The 19,501-nt window shown below is 41.9% G+C and overlaps 1 protein-coding gene across 2 annotated transcripts in view; it reads left to right on the top strand.

Annotated features, from left to right (window-relative positions):
• Positions 1-19,501, top strand: part of LOC133481918 (dapper homolog 3) — a 30,064-nt gene that overhangs the window by 4,167 nt on the left and 6,396 nt on the right. The window contains exons 2-3 of one of the 2 annotated variants that reach the window (XM_061781282.1): positions 3,302-3,925; positions 19,191-19,296. In XM_061781282.1, the coding sequence (XP_061637266.1) occupies positions 3,689-3,925; positions 19,191-19,296 (343 nt within the window). In that variant the 5' untranslated portion in view covers positions 3,302-3,688. Of the gene's footprint in view, positions 1-3,301; positions 3,926-19,190; positions 19,318-19,501 lie in introns of both variants that reach the window. The other variant, XM_061781281.1, reaches the window with a different exon arrangement.

The raw sequence follows: 19,501 nt of genomic DNA, 5'->3' as shown, positions 1-19,501 counted from the left end.
ACCACAAGCCAGCGTGTGATTCAAAAAATAATAAATGACGCTTAAACAAGAGTTTTTCAGTCACAGTCAAAAATGAAAACTTATTAAGGTCAAGTTGTTTCATATTGTTGCTTTAACATGGGAAATCACTTAGACCTTCTGGAAATGAACACTGATGGAGGGAATCAAGAGTTCTACTGTATCTTTAGTTTTCTTTTTTCTTTTTTTTTTGAAAATGTTTTGATCTTCTCCAAAGAGAATTTTAGTAACATTTCTACATGAGATAAATATATACTGCAAGTATATGTTGTGTGTATGTGTGTGTATATCTGCAGTGTGCAGGTGCGCACACGCACACACACACTCACACACACAATCTTGAAAGAGGAAATCCAACCTGCGCTGCGCGTAGGCTTTCTTTGACTTGCTGATGATTTTTTTTTTTTTTTTTTTTTTTGCCTCATAGAGACTAAAAGAGACAAAGTGGCTTTCTGGTTCTTGTGAAGTAAAGACTGAACATATGAATAAAGATGTAAATCTGATACATTTGCTCTCAGTGTCGAGCTTTCTCTCTGTTCTAATGCGTGCGAGACCTCAGGAGAGGTAAACTGCATGAGTGGAGAGGAAGTGGTGCTGCTAATATGAAATATTCATCAAGTGCTACACTTCCCACTATGAAGTACGGTACAAGGTCAGACTTTAAAATATTTATGTCAAAAGCTTTTTTTTTTCTTTTTTTTTGGGGGGGGGGTTAATACAGTCGAGTGGCTCCCCATATGCCATCTGTTATATCTTTTTGCACTTTCAATAATCCTCTCAATCTCTAGTCGATGACCTCATTTAGGCACAAACTTGAATAACGTCAGCAATCAAATATCTTCAACTTGTGGAGATAAACATATACATTTTTAGAATATTTATTATATTTTACTGTATTTTTGTGAGGGGCGTGGTTTGTAATTTGTATGGGTTTTCTTTTGTTATACAGTGTTCTATTTGGTTTGTGAGTTTCCTTCGGGTACTCCAGCTTCCTCCCACATTCCTAAAATATGTATGTTAGGTTAATTGAATATAATAAATTGTTCATGGGTAATTAATTAATTGCAGGTTGTACTAGGATCCTCATTTGAACAAAATATGGCAGTGAAGTTCCATCTAAATGTACTGTACATTTTAATTTATTGAATCAAAGTTAATACGTTTTATGATGATTTGTATTATTATTATTATTAAAAGCAACCAACATATCTTAACATCTAAAAAACTGGGCAAAAGGTCAGCATGGTTGGAGAATGTACTGTATTGGTAAGAAACAATGACTTATTTTAAAATAAAAATTGTCCCTGTTACTGTATATCGCTCCACTGAAGCCGAGACCATTTCAAATGTGGCAAATGTCCTGCTAATCTTTAAATCTGAACATGTTATGTAATCACATTAAATGATTAATGTATTCATTGCACGCTACCTCTCCTGTAAAAAGTTTATTTCAAATGTGTTTTAATATAATAATAATAATATGTATGAAATGTTACATTTGCCTCTATTCTGAATTTTTTGCATTTATGGTGGGAGTGTCAGAGCGCTGTGTAAAGTCTTGTCCAGCACATTCCAAAAATTCCCAATGGAGTTAAGGTCTAGACTCAGTGGTGGCCAATGCATGTGTGAAAATGATGTCTCATGTTCCTTCAACGACGCTCTCACAGAACATTCATTGAAAGAAAACACTGTTCATTCAGTGGATCCGTGCAGTCAGCTCAACTCACCTCACTTTTTAGGGTTCACATAACGCAACTTGATCATTAAAACACAGGGTTGGAAAGTCATCACTGATTTCTGTGCCCATTACTCTTGACAAGTGTAAATCTGGACTCATCAGACCACATTCCTCCAGATTCTAAAATGAAGCCTTTTGGCGCTAACTACTGTAGCTACAAGTTACTTTCTTAAGGCTATTTATTGCCAATCTATTGAGTTCTTTGTGTTGAGTGTATTGGAAGGATCTTGTTTAACAAAGGTCAACACATAGCCATGAGTTTTCTCAATAGGTTTGTATTTTATCAGTTGTTATTTTTTTATCAATGGGGGCGACCATCTCGGGCACAAAAATGCTATGGATAGAAAATTCCATTGAATGGAGCATTTTTTCTTCAAGACCATACCACTCGCTTGTGTGAAGTCCAAGTTGGCACATGGAACATAAAATTATGTCAATCAGTCACATCAATACAGGCAGAAATAACTTATTATATAAATCTGTTCGGTTGTCGCATCGCGAATCTGTTTTGGTGCGACAAACAAAAGTTAGCAGTGATGGCGAAATGATAGTAACCAAATGGAGCTTATTGCAACCTAGCAAAGTGCTACACACGTCTCTGTCGTGGCTGCTGAGTACAATATGGCTAAAGTGGCCAAAAATTGGAAAATAATAACGGAATACGCGCCGCAAATTGAGATGTGTTTTGTGTTCATGTGAAGAGACTCGCGCCTCCTGGGCACAAGCACTAATTTTGTTCTGCGTCTTCGACACCGCACCATCGCTGTTAAGGCTGAGTACATTTATTTATTTGTACATTTGTATGACCATGTGGAATGTTACAATACATCCATTTTCTATAGCACTTGTCGTCATGAGGGTTACCAACTGACCTTGTGATTTGGGGTGAGAGGCAGGGTACACCCTGGACCAGCCAATCACAGTGCACATATAGAAAAACAACAAACAGTCACACCTATGGACAATTAACTCTTTCATTAAACTGACATGTATGCTTTTGAATACGCGAGGAAACCAGAATTTCTGGAGAAAACCCACACAAGCACAGGGAGAACATGCAAACGAAGGCTGGGACCGAGATTCGAACCAGAACCTGAGAACTGTGAGGCGGATGTACTAACCACTAGGCCCAAATCTTGCAATGTTCCAGTTTTTTTTTAAATGCCTTTATTGTCAGTCAACATTTTAAAATGGCTTCATGCGGGATTAAGTTCCATTGCTATCTATCGATATGAATGTTTTCTCACGTGTCCTATGCTCGAGTAACATGTTTTCCAAGCATCTCACATCCAGATGAAAGCTATTAATGAGCGCAGTGCATATCCATTAGGAGGATGTGAACTATTTGCTTAGTGGAATCCAGGTGCTGACTTTTATTTGGCCGTTGAGTGGATGTTCTTCACTGCTGGAACCGTGATGAGAAGCTTTGTGTGTGTGTGTGTGTGTGTGTGTGTGTATATGGTTCTGCAGACTTATCTCTCTTCTGATTCCCTCAGCATTCTTCTTTCTTTTTTATGATTTCATTTTTTTAAAACACTTTTGCAGATAGAGAGAGGAAGCCCTCCCCCTCAAGTATTCCACTCTCCTTCCCCATCAGGGGGGACGAGGAGACGGGTGAGGTCGCCGAGTCTGGAATGAATCAAGGGGGATGGGACCGGCCAGAGCTCGCAGACACCCCCATCCGCTTGTGGCGCTCCAATCCCGGCCCAGATGGGACGCTGCGTGGACTGTGGCGGAGCGAGGGCGGGGCTCCGTGGCCGCATTTGACAGCTGCAAAAATAGAAAATGTATCGCGCATAGAAGATGAGGGGACGCATGCTGCTCCCAGCACACTCCCGGAGAATGGAGCGAGCTCCGACATCCGCATGAAAAAAAAACATTTGTGTGTGTTGATTGATACATTCTTCTTATTCTGTAGAAGCAATTTGGACTATGCACCGCGCTTTCTCCTTCCCGGTGACGGCGGAACGCAGCCGGACCAAGGAGCGCCTGGAGGCCAGTTTGGCCGGCTTGTGCGAGCTGGAGCTCCGCAAGCAGCGGCAAGAGGGGCTGGTGCTCGGGGCGCTGGCTCTGGGCGACCCCCGGCCTCCGCAGCAGCCCCCCACAACAGGGGACGTGTCCCGGTTCAGATGCTGGGGCCAGGATAACCTGACACTGAGGCGCCAGCTGGTAAATTGGAGTTATTATTTTTTTATTTTTTTTTACACTATGTTTGGATTCTTGGAAGTCCAACCCCCCCCCCCCCCCTTGCTCCAAACTGTTTGCTGTACGAAATCCACTTGGTCACTTTTACTTTGAGCATTTGCCTTTGGTGCAGAATGTGCTATTTCTGCGAAAAGGGGGAAAAAAAAAAAGAAAGTTACTCAACTTGATTAATAGTCTCTCTGTTCGCTGGGGCTGGAGGTTTATGCCTGTGGGCGAGCAGATCAGGGGGTGGAGCAGCCGCCGTTTGGAGCCCAGGCCGACTATTTAATGGCCCATTGTTCCCCCATCATGCACTTTTGTGCCTTTTACTGCTTTACAAGCGCACTCTTATTGCAGCTTTCTCCACATCATAAAGACATGACAGATTTTCCGTGCTTTGCTTGTGGCCGAGGTCTTTATGTCCTAATTGATGAGGTGCTCTCAGTGGATTAACAAGGAGATTTCAAAGTGAGAGACACGAGTTTTACAGCAGGGGAGAGGATTATTTTTAGCCTGGAGCATCTCAGACGCCAACTTTTACGCACCGCTGAGCATCAGTGTTACTGTACAGTGTGCAAGCTGCTGGTAGAAGCATTACGGTCATTGTTACTGTTTCTCATAGTTGCACTATAGTTCCCAGCCAACTGTTTGGACCTTGCAACAAAAGGAAGCATTTATTAAATAAATGAGGGTGAGTGAGAAATTATATCAACCGCCTCCTCTTTACACCTCCTCCTCCACCCGTCCTCAGCCAGGGGCCCTAACAATGGGTGCATGTGGACCAGAATACTAATGATGCCAGGAAGAGGATGGTGGCCTTGAACACAGCTGATCACAACATTAGGTACACCTGAGTAAACCAGTGAGTTCCGATATAGAGCTGGATCAAACGTCCATCAATCTATTTTCTATAGCGCTTATCCCGTTCAGAGTCAAGGGGAGCAGGGGCCTAAACCCAGCTGACATTTGGCGAAAGGCTGACGAAACCCTGGATTGGTCGTCAGTCCATCACAGGGAACATCTAGAGACAGATGACACTCACATTCACGCCGTCACGGAGTGGGAATTGAACCCACGCGTTCTGGACAGAAGACAGGCGACTGTAACAGTGCATCATCTCTGTAGCAAACGTTTTGCCTGGAATCTTTTTAAAAATAATGAAAGATTTGTTTCTAATATTTTGACCTTATTGTCGCAGATTATCGCACTACTAGTCACTTTCAACTGCGTACATTCCTTGAAGTCTCGGCGCCCTTTGCACAATGGTCTGCACCGGACTATTGCTATATTAGTCATTCAAACTGCTCTAATTGCTAGAGGACTCTGCATCTTCTTGCACAATCGTCAAAAAAACAAAAAATTGTACCGGCATTACCAGATTTCTAGCAACCTTTTATTGCTCATCGACTGTTTTTCTCAATGTCTTTATGTCTCAAAAAGTATTCTCTGTCAATTGACTGTCTGTTGGCGTACTAGAGCAGCTCCAACTACCAGAAACAAATTCCTTGTGTGTTTTTTGGACATACTTGGCAAAATAACGATTCTGATTCTGACTCTGATTCTAAGTGTAGTAATAAACATTGTTAAATGAACCTGAAAGTGTCAATCTGTATTGCGCGATAACAAGCATACCGTTTATATATATGTTTGAGATCTCACTATGGGCCAAAATGTGTCCTCGTCTTGAATTTTCACCCAAAAGGGCTGACAATGCACCACACTAGGTTAGAGCCCACCACTCTCAGAATGGGCTTTCTTTTCACGATTGTATTGTCATAAATGAGAGAGGGTCACTGATGGTGTAGTGGTTCACTCGCACGACTTCCACGCAGGAAGTGGGGGTTCAGTTCCCACTCAGTGACTGTATGAATGTGAGTCTGAATGGTTGCCTGTTGCAGGATGAAGACTGCAATTTGCCAGAAGTCAGCTGGGATGAGCTCCAGCAACCCTGAGCAGGATAAGACAAAGAGATAAATGGATGGATGGTTTTATGAGGCAATCCAGAAGATGTGCAGCGCGATACATTGTGCTCATCTACAATTTTACATTTCTTCTTAAGCCATAACACCAATTATATCTCTTAAACACTGTTAATAAATACTGCTTGTCGAGGCTACTTCTTTTGCAATAATTGTTGCCAAAGCAAAACACAAGCACGGTTAATCCTCAAATGTTTCTCGGTGTATGCTCACATCTTGGGTGATTTCAACTTTAAGTTTTTGTGCCATAGACGTGTGTGTATAGGCAAATATAGGCAAATGTTGGAAATGTTGGCCTGATTCCCAGTGATTAGACCGGAGGTTCCACTATACGTATCTTCCCTCTGATTAGAGATTAGGATGCATACATAATAAAAGTGTGCGAGGCAATGTTTCCACTCAGGAGACAGACTGAGTGCCCCCCGACCTTCTGCCACCCCACCTCGCTGGAGTAAGTCAAGTCACAAACGAAGGAGAATCAGTTGTTTTCAAGGTCTGTGAAGGAGACGCATAGCTTTCTCCCAGGAGGGGCGTGCTTAGGGATGAAAGATCAGGGGGAGGGGGTGTATTTGCTGCTTTCATTTTCTTCCCAACATATGTGGATCGATGTCTATTAACTATTATGCCAACCCAAGCGTGTGAGTAATTGCACGAGGAAGGTCCCTAGAGACTAGATGGCAGCAGTTGAATTGAATTCGGCTCACCATGTCTGTCCGAAACAACTCCCTGTGTAGTTTACAGTGTGGAGCTGTGGCGGGACTGTGGCTGTACTGTATGTGTGTACACAGTGGTGCCCCCACACCCCCCCGGGCTGAGGCCGACCTCTGCTGCTGGTCTACAGTGTGAAGTGTTGACAGGGTTCGGATGGCAGACAGCAGCTGGTGACGCATGAAGAGCTGACCTCCTGTCCGCTCACTGGTATTGTTCAGCAGACGTAGAGGCAATGGCAATGAGTTGGCAGCCCAAATAGCAATCGTTTATTTCATCATTCAATCCACTCACACATCACCTTATTAGGTCACAGCACAGATACAGTACAAGAGATGTGTCATTACAAGGAATGTGAGGTTCAGTTTCTTTTGGTCCTGTCATCGAGATATTTTTTTAACAATTCTTGTACTCTTGTTGTGTCAAAGTGTTCTGCCTCCAACTAAGAGATAGTTTGACTATTTGGACATTCTCATGTAGCCCATGGTGAACCTTCAGGACCAGCGAGGCTTTCTCTGCTAGCCCAAGCACCATCCGAAGCGTTGACCTACATTTACATACATATTAATGTGTTCCATGAAATTGCATTAATTTATTCCCAAAAGTCTACTGTCTTCTTTTCTCTCATGGCTGCACTGCTTTCAATATTTTTTGTAATGTTTTTGTCATGCCGGCATGGTGGAGGACTAGTTAGCACATCTGCCTGCAGTATGTTTCAGAGCCACCCACCACAAGAATAAACAAGTTAATACTATTCATTTTATGACTTGTAAAATTAGTGAACTGTGATGTAGGATTTATCTTTCTATATCTATGTTTGTTTCTTTTTCACATTAATGATGATCCATACTTCATTTTTTTCATTTCACATCCACACAAACAAACATATATGCTTTGTAAACTATGCATTTACTTCTTAACAATGTACAATATTTACTCTTTACTCTTATTACCAGGTATTCCGTCTATATTTCATGGAAATATTTTTTGGTCGACACATATATCAATTTTTATGCAATTTCTGTTTCTTGTTACTTATTTTTTTCTTCTTTACAATTGCAATTACAGTGCAGCTCACAAAGCTTGACTCAGGAAGAAATGCGCGCCAAAAAAAATACCTGTACTGCTCTGTATCTTTTCAAATGGCAATGAATTACCCCAATGTCAATCAAGCAGCACAGCATGGGCACGAGATTGTTTGAATCATGGCTAAGGCCCTCCTGTGTGGAGTTTGCATGCTCTCCCCAGGCTTGTACTATATGTATGTGTGTGTGTGTGTGCGTGTGTGTATCTTGTGTCATATCCTCTCAAGTTGTGCAGGCCTACCAGCGAGTGTATTTGGATGCTAATTGTTACATATTTTAAGTAAACAGCATGCTGATCAGGGGGTCAGTATGTGTCCTGATAAGATGTGAGCACATCATTCATTTGGTCTGAAGGACCTGTTGTGTCTTTTGTGTACTTAAATGAAAACCTATGGAAAGTGCACAAAAGCCGAGTCAGCGCGTTGCACTCATATTTGCACACATATGCTGAGCTGTCACAGCTGTCACTCACATGAGGGCAGCGTGGCACATGTCACACTCCTTTGCCAGCCTCTCATGACATCCCTCCTCCCTGCCATTTATTACCACCCACTCGTAGCATGCTAATGAGTGCCATTCACTGAGGTTTTGTAAACACAGAGATCCCTCGCGTGTTTGTTCTTTCGCCACTCAGGAAATCCTCATTAATTATTTGAATAAAAAAAAGAAAGTGTGGATGAGTGTGTCTTTGAAGAGACCACTTTGAACTGCACACCCTGGGAAATGAGCACATTTAGTGTCAAATTCTTACACATTATAGTGACTGTTAGATTGTCTAGAATGTGTATTGATATTGCTGAGAAGCAAAATACATGTCGTTTTCTTTTGTAATCAGTCATGAAAGAGAACAAAATAAAACCTTTAAAAATAATAATAATAAGACCATCACAAAAGGACAGCATGCAGCATACTGTATCATGCATCGTCAACATCATCGAACTAGCTACGTTGTGCATACGGTGTGCCGTAAGTCCAGCGAGCATGTCTTTTATCAACTCCTTCCATAGCAGGGGTGTCAAACTCATTTTTGACTCAGGCTGCATTGTATTTATCATTTCCCCTCAAAGTGCCATTAGAACAGTGAAACCATATAAATGTTTAATCACCAAATCATATTATTACCATTACACAATAAATTGAGGGAGAACTAGTTTTGAAATCAGAAGACAAGGATAATAGTTTGTTAAAGTATTGTTTAAGTTACTGTAGAAAAAGAGTTTGTTCACAGAAAAATGCAATATCTCAACATTATTGTTTATTATTATGACAATTTGGAATTTGGGTACAGATTTTAGCAAAAATCACGGAAGTTGACGAGCATGATTTGCTTTCGCGGGCCACATAAAATGATGTGGCGGGCCGCATCTAGCCCCCGGGCCTTGAGTTTGACACCTATGTGTGAGAGCATATGACGCCAGCGCGGCACCACTATTTGTCTGCATACTTTGGATCCAATGTCATCTTTTCCTCTTGAGATCAACGAGCCATACCGTCAGGCAGTTAGTAAATTAGTAGGCAATTAAGTACTTTTTATTAATATAGCACTTTTCACAGAGAGGACTCACAAAGGGCTTCACATAGCTATAGAATTCAGCCATACATGTATAAAGTACAGAATCACTACATTTAACAGTTACTACAAATAGAAAAAACTTGAAACAAAAATCAAGTTAAAGTAAATGCAAATAAAAAGTAAAAAAAAACAAATCAAACAATCTAGTCTTAATACACTAGATATATACAGGGGGGGTTGAACTCATTTTTGGCGCGGGTCACATCGTAGTTATGGTTTCCCGCTGAGGGCCGTTATAAAGTTAAAACCCATCCATCCATCCATTTTCTGAGCCGCTTCTCCTCACAAGGCTCGCGGGAGTGCTGGAGCCTATCCCAGCTATCATCGGGCAGGAGGCGGGGTACACCGTGAACTGGTTGCCAGCCAATCGCAGGGCACATACAAACAAACAAAGAACCATTCACACTCACATTCACACCTACGGGCAATTTATAGTTTTCAATTAACCTATCATGCATGTTTTTGGGATGTGGGAGGAAACCGGAGTGCCCGTAGAAAACCCACGCAGGCACGGGGAGAACATGCAAACTCCACACAGGTGGGGCCGGGGATTGAACCACGGTCCTCAGAACTGTGAAGCAGACGCTCTAACCAGTCGCCCAATGTGCCGCTGCATGTAAAACCATTTACTGTAACTAGATAAAAAAGATAAATATACAATAAATTTATGGATAAGTTTGGAAATCAGATGCTAATGACAACTGTTTAACTAGTCTTGATTTTCTTTTAAAAGGGGAACTTGGAACAACAATTGCTTAGAATTTTCAACATTATTAATGAAAGCAAATTTTAAAACACAAATTTACCACCCTCAAATTTGAAATCAACACTCACCCAGAGTTTATATGGCAACCACAAAATCAACACTTTTGAAAAAGTTAACATTATCAACACTGTCACAGACTAACTAAACAACACCGATCGTGTAAAATACTGACGCTATATTGGATGAGTTATTATTAAAACTATGAAAGTCTTATTTAACCACTATGATAGTGTGAAATATTGACACCATAAGGGAAGAGTTAACATTATTAACATTGTGAAAGTGTTACTTAACAACACACAGAAACAAACAACCATTCGCACTCACATTCACACCTACGGGCAATTTAGAGACTTCAATTAGCCTACCAGGCATGTTTTTTGGGATGTGGGAGGAAACCAGAGTCTTCTTCTTCTTCTTTTCCTTTCGGCTTGTCCCTTTAGGGGTCGCCACAGCGCGTCATCCTTTTCCATGTAAGCCTATCTTCTGCATCCTCCTCTCGAACACCAACTGCCATCATGTCTTCGATCACGACATCCATCAACCTTCTCTTTGGTCTTCCTCTAGCTCTCTTGCCTGGCAGCTCCATCTTCATCATCCTTCTACCAATATACTCACTATTTCTCCTCTGGACGTGTCCAAACCATCGAAGTCTGCTCTCTCTAACTTTGTCTCCAAAACATCGAACCTTGGCTGTCCTTCTGATGAGCTCTAATTTTATCCAACCTGGTCACTCCGAGAGCGAACCTCAACATCTTCATTTCTGCCACCTCCAACTCTGCTTCCTGTTGTCTCTTCAGTGCCACTGTCTCCAATCCGTACATCATGGCTGGCCTCACCACTGTTTTATACTTCCTGTTTTTCATCCAAGCAGAGACTCTTCTGTCACATAACACACCTGACACCTTCCTCCACCCGTTCCAACCTGCTGACCACACTCACCATTGCTCTGGACGGTTGACCCCAAGTATTTAAAGTCCTCCACCCTTGCTATCTATTCTCCCTGTAGCCTCACTCTTCCCCCACCACCCCTCTCATTCATGCACATATATTCTGTCTTGCTTTGGCTAATCTTCATTCCTCTGCTTTCCAGTGCATGCCTCCATCTTTCTAACTGTTCCTCCAGCTGCTCCCTGCTTTCACTGCAGATCACAATGTCATCTGCAAACATCATGGTCCACGGGGATTCCAGTCTAACCTCATCTGTCAGCCTATCCATCACCACTGCAAAAAGGAAGGGGCTCAGGGCTGATCCCTGATGCAGTCCCACCTCCACCTTAAATTCGTCTGTCACACCTACAGCACACCTCACCACTGTTCTGCTGCCCTCCTACATGTCCTGTATTATTCTAACATACTTCTCTGCCACTCCAGACTTCCACATGCAGTACCACAGTTCCTCTCTGGCTACTCTTGTCATAGACTTTCTCTAGATCTACAAAGACACAATGTAGCTCCTTCTGACCTTCTCTGTACTTTTCCATCAACATCCTCAAGGCAAATAATGCATCTGTGGTACTCTTTCTAGGCATGAAACCATACAGTTGCTCACAAATACTCACTTCTGCCCTGAGTCTAGCCTCCACTACTCTTTCCCATAACTTTATTGTGTGGCTTATCAACTTTATTCCTCTATAGTTCCCACAGCTCTGCACATCACCTTTGTTCTTAAAAATGGGCACCAGTACACTGGTGCCCAGGGCACCTCCATTCCTCAGGCATCTTCTCACGCACTAGAATTCTATTGAACAAGCTGGTCAAAAACTCCACAGCCACCTCTCCTAGATGCTTCCATACCTCCACAGGCATGTCATCAGGACCAACTGCCTTTCCATTTTTTATCCTCTTTAATGCCTTTCTAACTTCCCCCTTACTAATCATTGCCATTTCCTGGTCCACCACACTTGCCTCTTCTACTCTCCCTTCTCTCTCATTTTCCTCATTCATCAACTCCTCGAAGTATTCTTTCCATCTAGCTAGCACACTGCTGGCACCAGTCAACATATTTCCATCTCTATCCTGAATCACCCTAACCTGCTGCACATCCTTCCCATCTCTATCCCTCTGTCTGGCCAGCCTGTATAGATCCTTTTCTCCTTCTTTAGTGTCCGACCTGCCATACATGTCATCATATGCCTCTTGTTTGGCCTTTACCACCTCCACCTTTGCCCTGTGTCGCATCTCAATGTATTCCTTTCGCCTCTCCTCGGTCCTCTCAGTGTCCCACTTCTTCTTAGCTAAAATTTTTCCTTGTATGATTTCCTGTACTGTGGGGTTCCACCACCAGGTTTCCTCCTCTCCTTTCCTGCCAGAAGATACACCAAGTACTCTCCTGCCTGCCTCTCTGATCACCTTGGCTGCAGTGGTCCAGTCTTCTGGGAGCTCCTCCCGTCCACCGAGAGCCTGTCTCACCTCTTCCCGAAAAGCTGCACAACACTCGTCCTGTCTCAGCTTCCACCACATGGTTCTCTTCTCTGCCTTTGTCTTCCTAATCTTCCTCCCCACCACCAGAGTCATCTTACACACCACCATCCTATGCTGTCTAGCCACACTCTCCCCTACCACTACCTTACAGTTGGTAACCTCCTTCAGATTACATCGTCTGCACAAGATGTAATCCACCTGCGTGCTTCTACCTCCGCTCTTGTCGGTCACCCTATGTTCATGCCTCTTCTGGAAAAAAGTGTTCACTAGAGCCATTTGCATCCTTGTTGCAAAGTCTACCACCATCTGTCCCTCCAAGTTCCTTTCCTGGATGCCGTACTTACCCATCACTTCTTCATCACCCCTATTACCTTCACCAACATGTCCATTACAATCTGCACCAATTACGACTCTCTCTCTGTCTGGGACGCTCAGAACTACTTCGTCTAGCTCCTTCCAGAATTTCTCTTTCACCTCTTGGTCACATCGTACCTGTGGGACATAGCCACTAATCACATTACACATAACACCCTCAATTTCAAGTTTCAGCCTCATCACTCGATCTGATACTCTTTTCACCTCCAAGACATTCTTAGCCAACTCTTCTTTTAAAATAACCCCGACTCCATTTCTCTTCCCATCTACACCATGGTAAAATAATTTAAACCCTGCCCCTAAACTTCTAGCCTTACTGCCTTTCCACCTGGTCTCCTGGACACACAATATATCAACCTTTCTCCTAATCATCATGTCAGCCAACTCCCGAGATTTTCCTGTCATAGTCCCAACATTTAAAGTCCCCACATTCAGTTCTAGGGTCTGTGCTTTCCTCTTCTCTTTCTGCCAAAGAACCCGCTTTCCACCTCTTCTTCTTCTTTGACTTTGAGCCACAGTAGCTGAATTTCCAACGGCGCCCTGCAGGTTGACGGCGCCGGTGGCGGACGTTGTTAACCCGGGCCACGACCGATCCAGTATGGAATTCTTTGGATGAATGCTCATATTTGTTTGGCAAAGTTTTAAGCCGGATGCCCTTCCTGACACAACCCTCTGCATTTATCCGGAACGGCCTACAGTTTGCACTGACTTGTGCCCCCCACAGGGCTGCATTGGGAGGAAACCAGAGTGCCCGGAGAAAACCCATGCAGGCACGGGGAGAACATGCAAACTCCACACAGGCGGAGCCGGGGATTGAACCCCAATTCTCAGAACTGTGAGGCAGACGCTCTAACCATTCGTCCACCGTGTCGCCTATATATATATATATATATATATATATATATATATATGTGTGTGTGTATATTATGTATGTATAATATCATGGGAATTATGTTATTTGCAAGCCTGTGATGTGAAGAGGAGAAGAGAAACTTCATGTGTTAGTGTTTAGGCATTTTAATGCAGTTGTTAAGTATTGAAAGAAAGGCACTGAGAATGTTTAACGTCACCGAATGAGAGTCCTCACGTATGTGTTTTTTGTTTTGTTTTGTGTGCGCGTGCATGTGTGTGCGCGTGTGTGTGTGTGTGTGAGTGTGTGTGTGCGTGTGTGTATACGTGTGTACATGTGTTTTCATTTGTATGTGTGTGTGTGTGTGTGTGGCCTCCCACAGCTTTGTCTGATTTAATTATAGAGGCTCCAGGAGTGAGGCTGTCTCATTGGTCCATTCCATAGATGTTTATGTCCTGGTGATGAACCACTGACTGGTTTATGATCTCAGTCCTCTTAAGCACAACCAGTGAGCTATTTTTCCATCTTAGTATTTCCGGTATCTGCCCTCCTCATCTTCATCTACACTTTCAATGTGGAGACAAAGAAAAATTAGTGGCGATGTTGTCATGGATTCTATTGGTCCCTCTAATCTCGATGTGTAGCTAGTTTATGGTTTGGTGAGGTGGGCTGAGCGTTCTCGTCCGTCTCCCCCCCATACCCCACCATCCCAGGGCTGAGGATGCCGTAAAAGGATAATGATAGATTGTGCACAGTGTGGGGAAAGCAGTGTGAGGGCATCAATAATAGACAATCTCACAGCAGCCTGCTAAAAGCTCCTTGCAATGAAGTTGCACCACCTCATCAAATGTCAGCCTCATTTTTTAGTACAAACTGTACAGAGTGGGAAATTAATTTTTTTTAAAAGGCAATTAATTCTGTGAAACTGCATTATTAATTTATTGATTTCCATCCATCCATCCATTTTGTGTACCGCTTATCCTCACTAGGGTCACGGGTATGCTGGAGCCTATCCCAGCTATCTTCGGGCGAGAGGCGAGGTACATCGTGAACTCGTCGCCAGCCAATCGCAGGGCACCGATAAACAAACAACCATTCGCACTCACATTCACACCTGTGCACAACTTACAGTCTTCAATTAACCTACCATGCATGTTTTGGGGATGTGGGAAGAAACCGGAGTACCCAGAGAAAACCCACGCCGGCACGGTGAGAACATGCAAACTCCACACAGGCGGGGCTGGGATTTAAACGCCAGTCCTCAGAACTGTTAGGCAGATGTGCTACCCAGTCGTCCACCGTGCTGCCTCATTGATTTCCAATGGTTTTAATTGCAAAAACAAAGCTCCAGGTTTCTAGCACCCAAGAACATATTGATGGAGGGATGCTTGCGCTGCTTTGTTTGGACCAAGACAATAAGCACCCTTGTTGAGACAATAGTAATGACAGCCTTTGTGGGGGTGACAACGTTATTGGGGAAGCATAGGTTAGCGTGGGTCAAATGACCCTCAGCAACATTTGCATCATGAGTGTGTCTTTGACAAGAGTCAACGTCCACATGCATTTTGACGTTTTTTTCTCGTGAGCGAAGCACACACTTGAACAGCAAAGCAGGAGATGGAACATGATGTCAATTTGAGACAATGCTGGCATTGCGCAACCTTTAATTCACTTACGGCTGATGACATGCATGGAGCCGTCTGAGGAGGGCCATTGTTGTTGGACTTGGCAGAGCAATAGAGATGTAGCTTCAACATTTTGTTAGAGGTTAGCTGTTGTACAGAGATGGTGTTTGGATGAAATTTTTGTGGTTGTAATTTGCAGTGGTGTGGTACTATACTGCGTCATAATGAGAGCTGTTACTAATATTTTATCCCTCTCTTGGAGCTAAATACAGTAACCAGAACATTAGAAACAACTCTCTGTATGGTGCAGTGCAAACTAAAACACCAAAATACGCATTTTGGTAAATGAATACTTCTCTAACAGTGTTGATCAAAACTGAGCATTATAATGTTGTGGCCGCTGAGTATAATTCAGCAGAAAACAATATCGTAGTTATATGACTGCATATGAAAAGACTTTACTTTGTCATGAGGACTTTCTCATAATGCTCTGATAACAAATAGACTGTGTAACTCAGCCAAAATCGAATAAAATACCCTCTGTTTGTTTGTGCCCAACATGATCACATGAGAATTTAGTAGGAAATTGTTTGGAAAGCTTGGAGGTCGGGAGCCTAAGGTCAACTTCTCATTTGATCGTATTTAGAAACTATTTTAGCCATAGGAAATAATGGGAGTAGAATTAATCACTTGCAGGGTCAAACTGTATAGCCCTTATTAAACCGTTGTTAACTAGACGTTTGAGAGGTGAGTCTTTTCAAATAACAAAAGGCACTTTTTGTATTATTATTACTGTCAACCAAGGCATATGGAGAATATCCAAACTGACATCCATGCATGGAAGTCAGGCAAGTAACATTGTTACAGTATATGGACCCAATTGTAATTTGATTCCCATGTCTAAAAAGGAGTGGAGTAAATTGTTGTTTAGTACCATCCCCGTCTCCATGAATTTAATAACCGTTTGTAATAATAAATGAGATTTCAGTATAGTACAAAAACACAATATTTTGCCATCATTTCAACTTGGCTAGGTTATATTAGGGTCAATACCAATTATGCACACTATATAGTGCCTTTAGTGTCCTCATCAGAAATTCTCACTCATCATGAAAATGTAGCAGAATAATGAAACTCTGAGGTCATACTACAACTGCAAACATTTGCAGCACAATGATAGGTCTATTGAAATGTGTTTCCTTGATTTTGTATGCTTGTTTTTTTTTTTTATTGGATGTATGTGATTTTGAAATCCCATACACTGATCTGCTAACTACAGTGTGTTTAATTAGTGGTTATATGATACAACATCCCCCCCCAAAATACATGTACATGGTTTTATTGTCTACAACAAGTTATTTGTTAAAATGAGTCTTTTTTTTATCATGGACTGAATATTAAAATTTCATGATAATATTGAACATTTTGGGTGTGTCCTTGACGTTACTATCCACTCTGTCATTGTAGGGTCATCATATTATGTGTATAGCTGGATGTTGTCTAGCTTAACACGTCCGCTCTGTCATTGTGTAAAATCAATTTATAGAAAAAAAAACTTTCAGAAATTCCAAATACAGTATATTTGTTAAACAGTACTTGCTATCTGAATCATGTTGCTGAGTGAAGGTTCTTCATGTGCTCGTTAAATGCTGACATTAGCCAAAAATGTCCACCTGTCATCAAGTTCACATATTTTGCTGATGTACATAGTCTGCTTGCAGTTGATTTATGAAAATAAAGACGTGAGGGGAGCTTGACCAGTATGCATTTCATTTTCTAACAGCATAACATCTCATTAAGTCCAATGGAAAAGCTCACATTTTTGGGGGGGGGGGGGGGGGTGAAATGTGGAAGTTATGGCAGTATTGACTCTTTATTTAAATTTGTATTAACCTCTCCAAGTAACCTGATCATTTTAAATTCTTTACTTATTACATCTCATTGCTTTTTGTACAAATTCTTACTAAATCAATGTGGGAACAGGCTCTTGTGTGTCTATGACATGTTGACAAGCTTGCGTGACAATTGATTTTTGTTGGCGTCTCATGTTGGCGTCTCACATGCTATCAACATGAGTGCACCATATTAGACCGACTCCCATGCATGCCCTTTCAATGCATTTAAATAATACATGTTCCATCCAACTGCTTCCTGTGTACCACTGCCTCATATTGACGCACTACAGAGATTCACTTCAGTGTTGACCTTTAAGGCAGAGTATGCGTTGGAGTGGAGGATTCATCTCTTTGGTCTGACATTCTGTTTGGGTTGCGGTTCATTGTACTTTATTTGTTTTTGTTCCCTGCATTATCTTAGACTCTGGTCTCTGAATCATCAGCATACTTTATTAATTCATGCAGCAGTTGGGCATTCACGTGACCATACTTAAAATCTATTTTTACGGCCATTTTGGATTAGTGCATTGCACAATGAAAAAATATTTGTTCATAAAATAATGCTGAGCCTGAGTTAATTTATTATTTATTTTTTTTCAAAATCGTGATTAGTGTATTTTCTGAAATAATGGCACCTATGCTGATAGACGGTGTGTCTAAATTTGTCCACTTGAATGTCTATGCATCCATCCATGCATCCATTTTCTATAGCACTTGTCCTCATTAGGTTTACGCGTGAGTTGGAGACTATTTCAGCTGACTTTGAGCGAGAGGCAAGGCAATACCCTAGACCAGCGATTCTTAAAGTGTGGTACGAGTACCATGAGCGGTACATGTGTTCCCGCTAGCCGTACACGAAAGAATCACTAATTTACGTAAATGTTCAAACTGTGCATAGTCTTACAGTGGCTTCAACTTTTTTTTTAGTTAGGTATAGTACAGTTGTTAGGTACACTTGCATTGCATTTAACGTTTAAGTACTGTACAATACATTTGAATTTAATCATTTACAAATGTTTTGTTCAAAATGTATTTAAGTAAAATTTGTATTGAACATTTTTACACAAAACGAAATTTTGTTTTTAAAACATTTAAGTAATTCTTTTACATTACGTTTTAATTGAATCATTACTGAGGTACAGTTTGCATTTTCCTATATTTAAGCACAGTCTTAGTGTTCGAGCTATTGAATAATAATGTTACAGTGGCTAAAATTATACTTTTTAGGAATAAAACTTGCGACACTACCCTACTGTATTTGAATAGGTCATTTAATTTTTATTTTTTTTATTTTTGTAATTTGTATTAATATTTAATCATTTAATAGGTCATTCTTGGTGGGACCGGGAGAACTATTTTAGGCAGTACTTGGTGTAAAACATTTGAGAACCTCTGCCTTAGACTCTAACATGTGATCACTCCACCACGTTGTGTGCGCCTCCATGTTTATGTTCCGACTTATTATTTCCACCCAGTCTGTCTCAGTCCTTGCCATTTTACTGCGTTTCTCCATAATGGACATTTGTGTTTTGTTTTTAACTGTATTGGTGCAACACGATGCAAGTCTATGTAGAATTTTGCTTAGAATTATTGAAAGAATGTGTTTATACACCCCCAGCCCTCATCCGCCCCCCCCCCCCCCCCGCCCCCACCACCACCACCACCACCACCCCCATTCGCAGTTAAGTAAATAAACACCCCCCAAATACATGACAAAATACAGTATGCGGTGTCAGTATTGCATAATGGACTCAAGCCTATCTGTCTGAATACAAATCCACAGGTATCAATCAAAAGCTAACATTGCTGTGCTTCATTGATTAGCATCTCTACATATACAGTATATGAGCGAAGTGCCTGATCATTACGCTTTGTTGTCTCAGAGTGTTGCCTCCCACCACCTGCTTTCAAACTGTCCTCTCTCTAGCTCGGTCATCATGCAAGCAACAAGGAGTGTGTTTGTGTTTCAGAGTGCTCTTCAGAGTTCGCCGTGGGGTCTCATGCAGGCGTTGGAGCAACAGGTGGGAGAGCTGCGCATTGACACCGACCACCGTGATGCCGCTCAAGGAGACACAGGTGACAGTCGACCGAGTTCAGGTACCTGTAATCAATGAGAAGGATTCCAGCAGCCTTAGAAGCTAATTTAATACTTATTTTATCTGTGCATGTACAGTACCATTTATGTTGATTGCAGGCTCCTGAACCAACTTGCCCAACACACTCTCTAGCCACAACATTAGGTACCCACAGTCTATCCATCTATCCATTTTCCGAACCATTT

This window comes from Phyllopteryx taeniolatus, chromosome 8, assembly GCF_024500385.1.
Source record: "Phyllopteryx taeniolatus isolate TA_2022b chromosome 8, UOR_Ptae_1.2, whole genome shotgun sequence".
Taxonomy (NCBI): Eukaryota; Metazoa; Chordata; class Actinopteri; order Syngnathiformes; family Syngnathidae; genus Phyllopteryx; species Phyllopteryx taeniolatus.
This window is presented reverse-complemented; position numbering and strand designations above follow the sequence as displayed.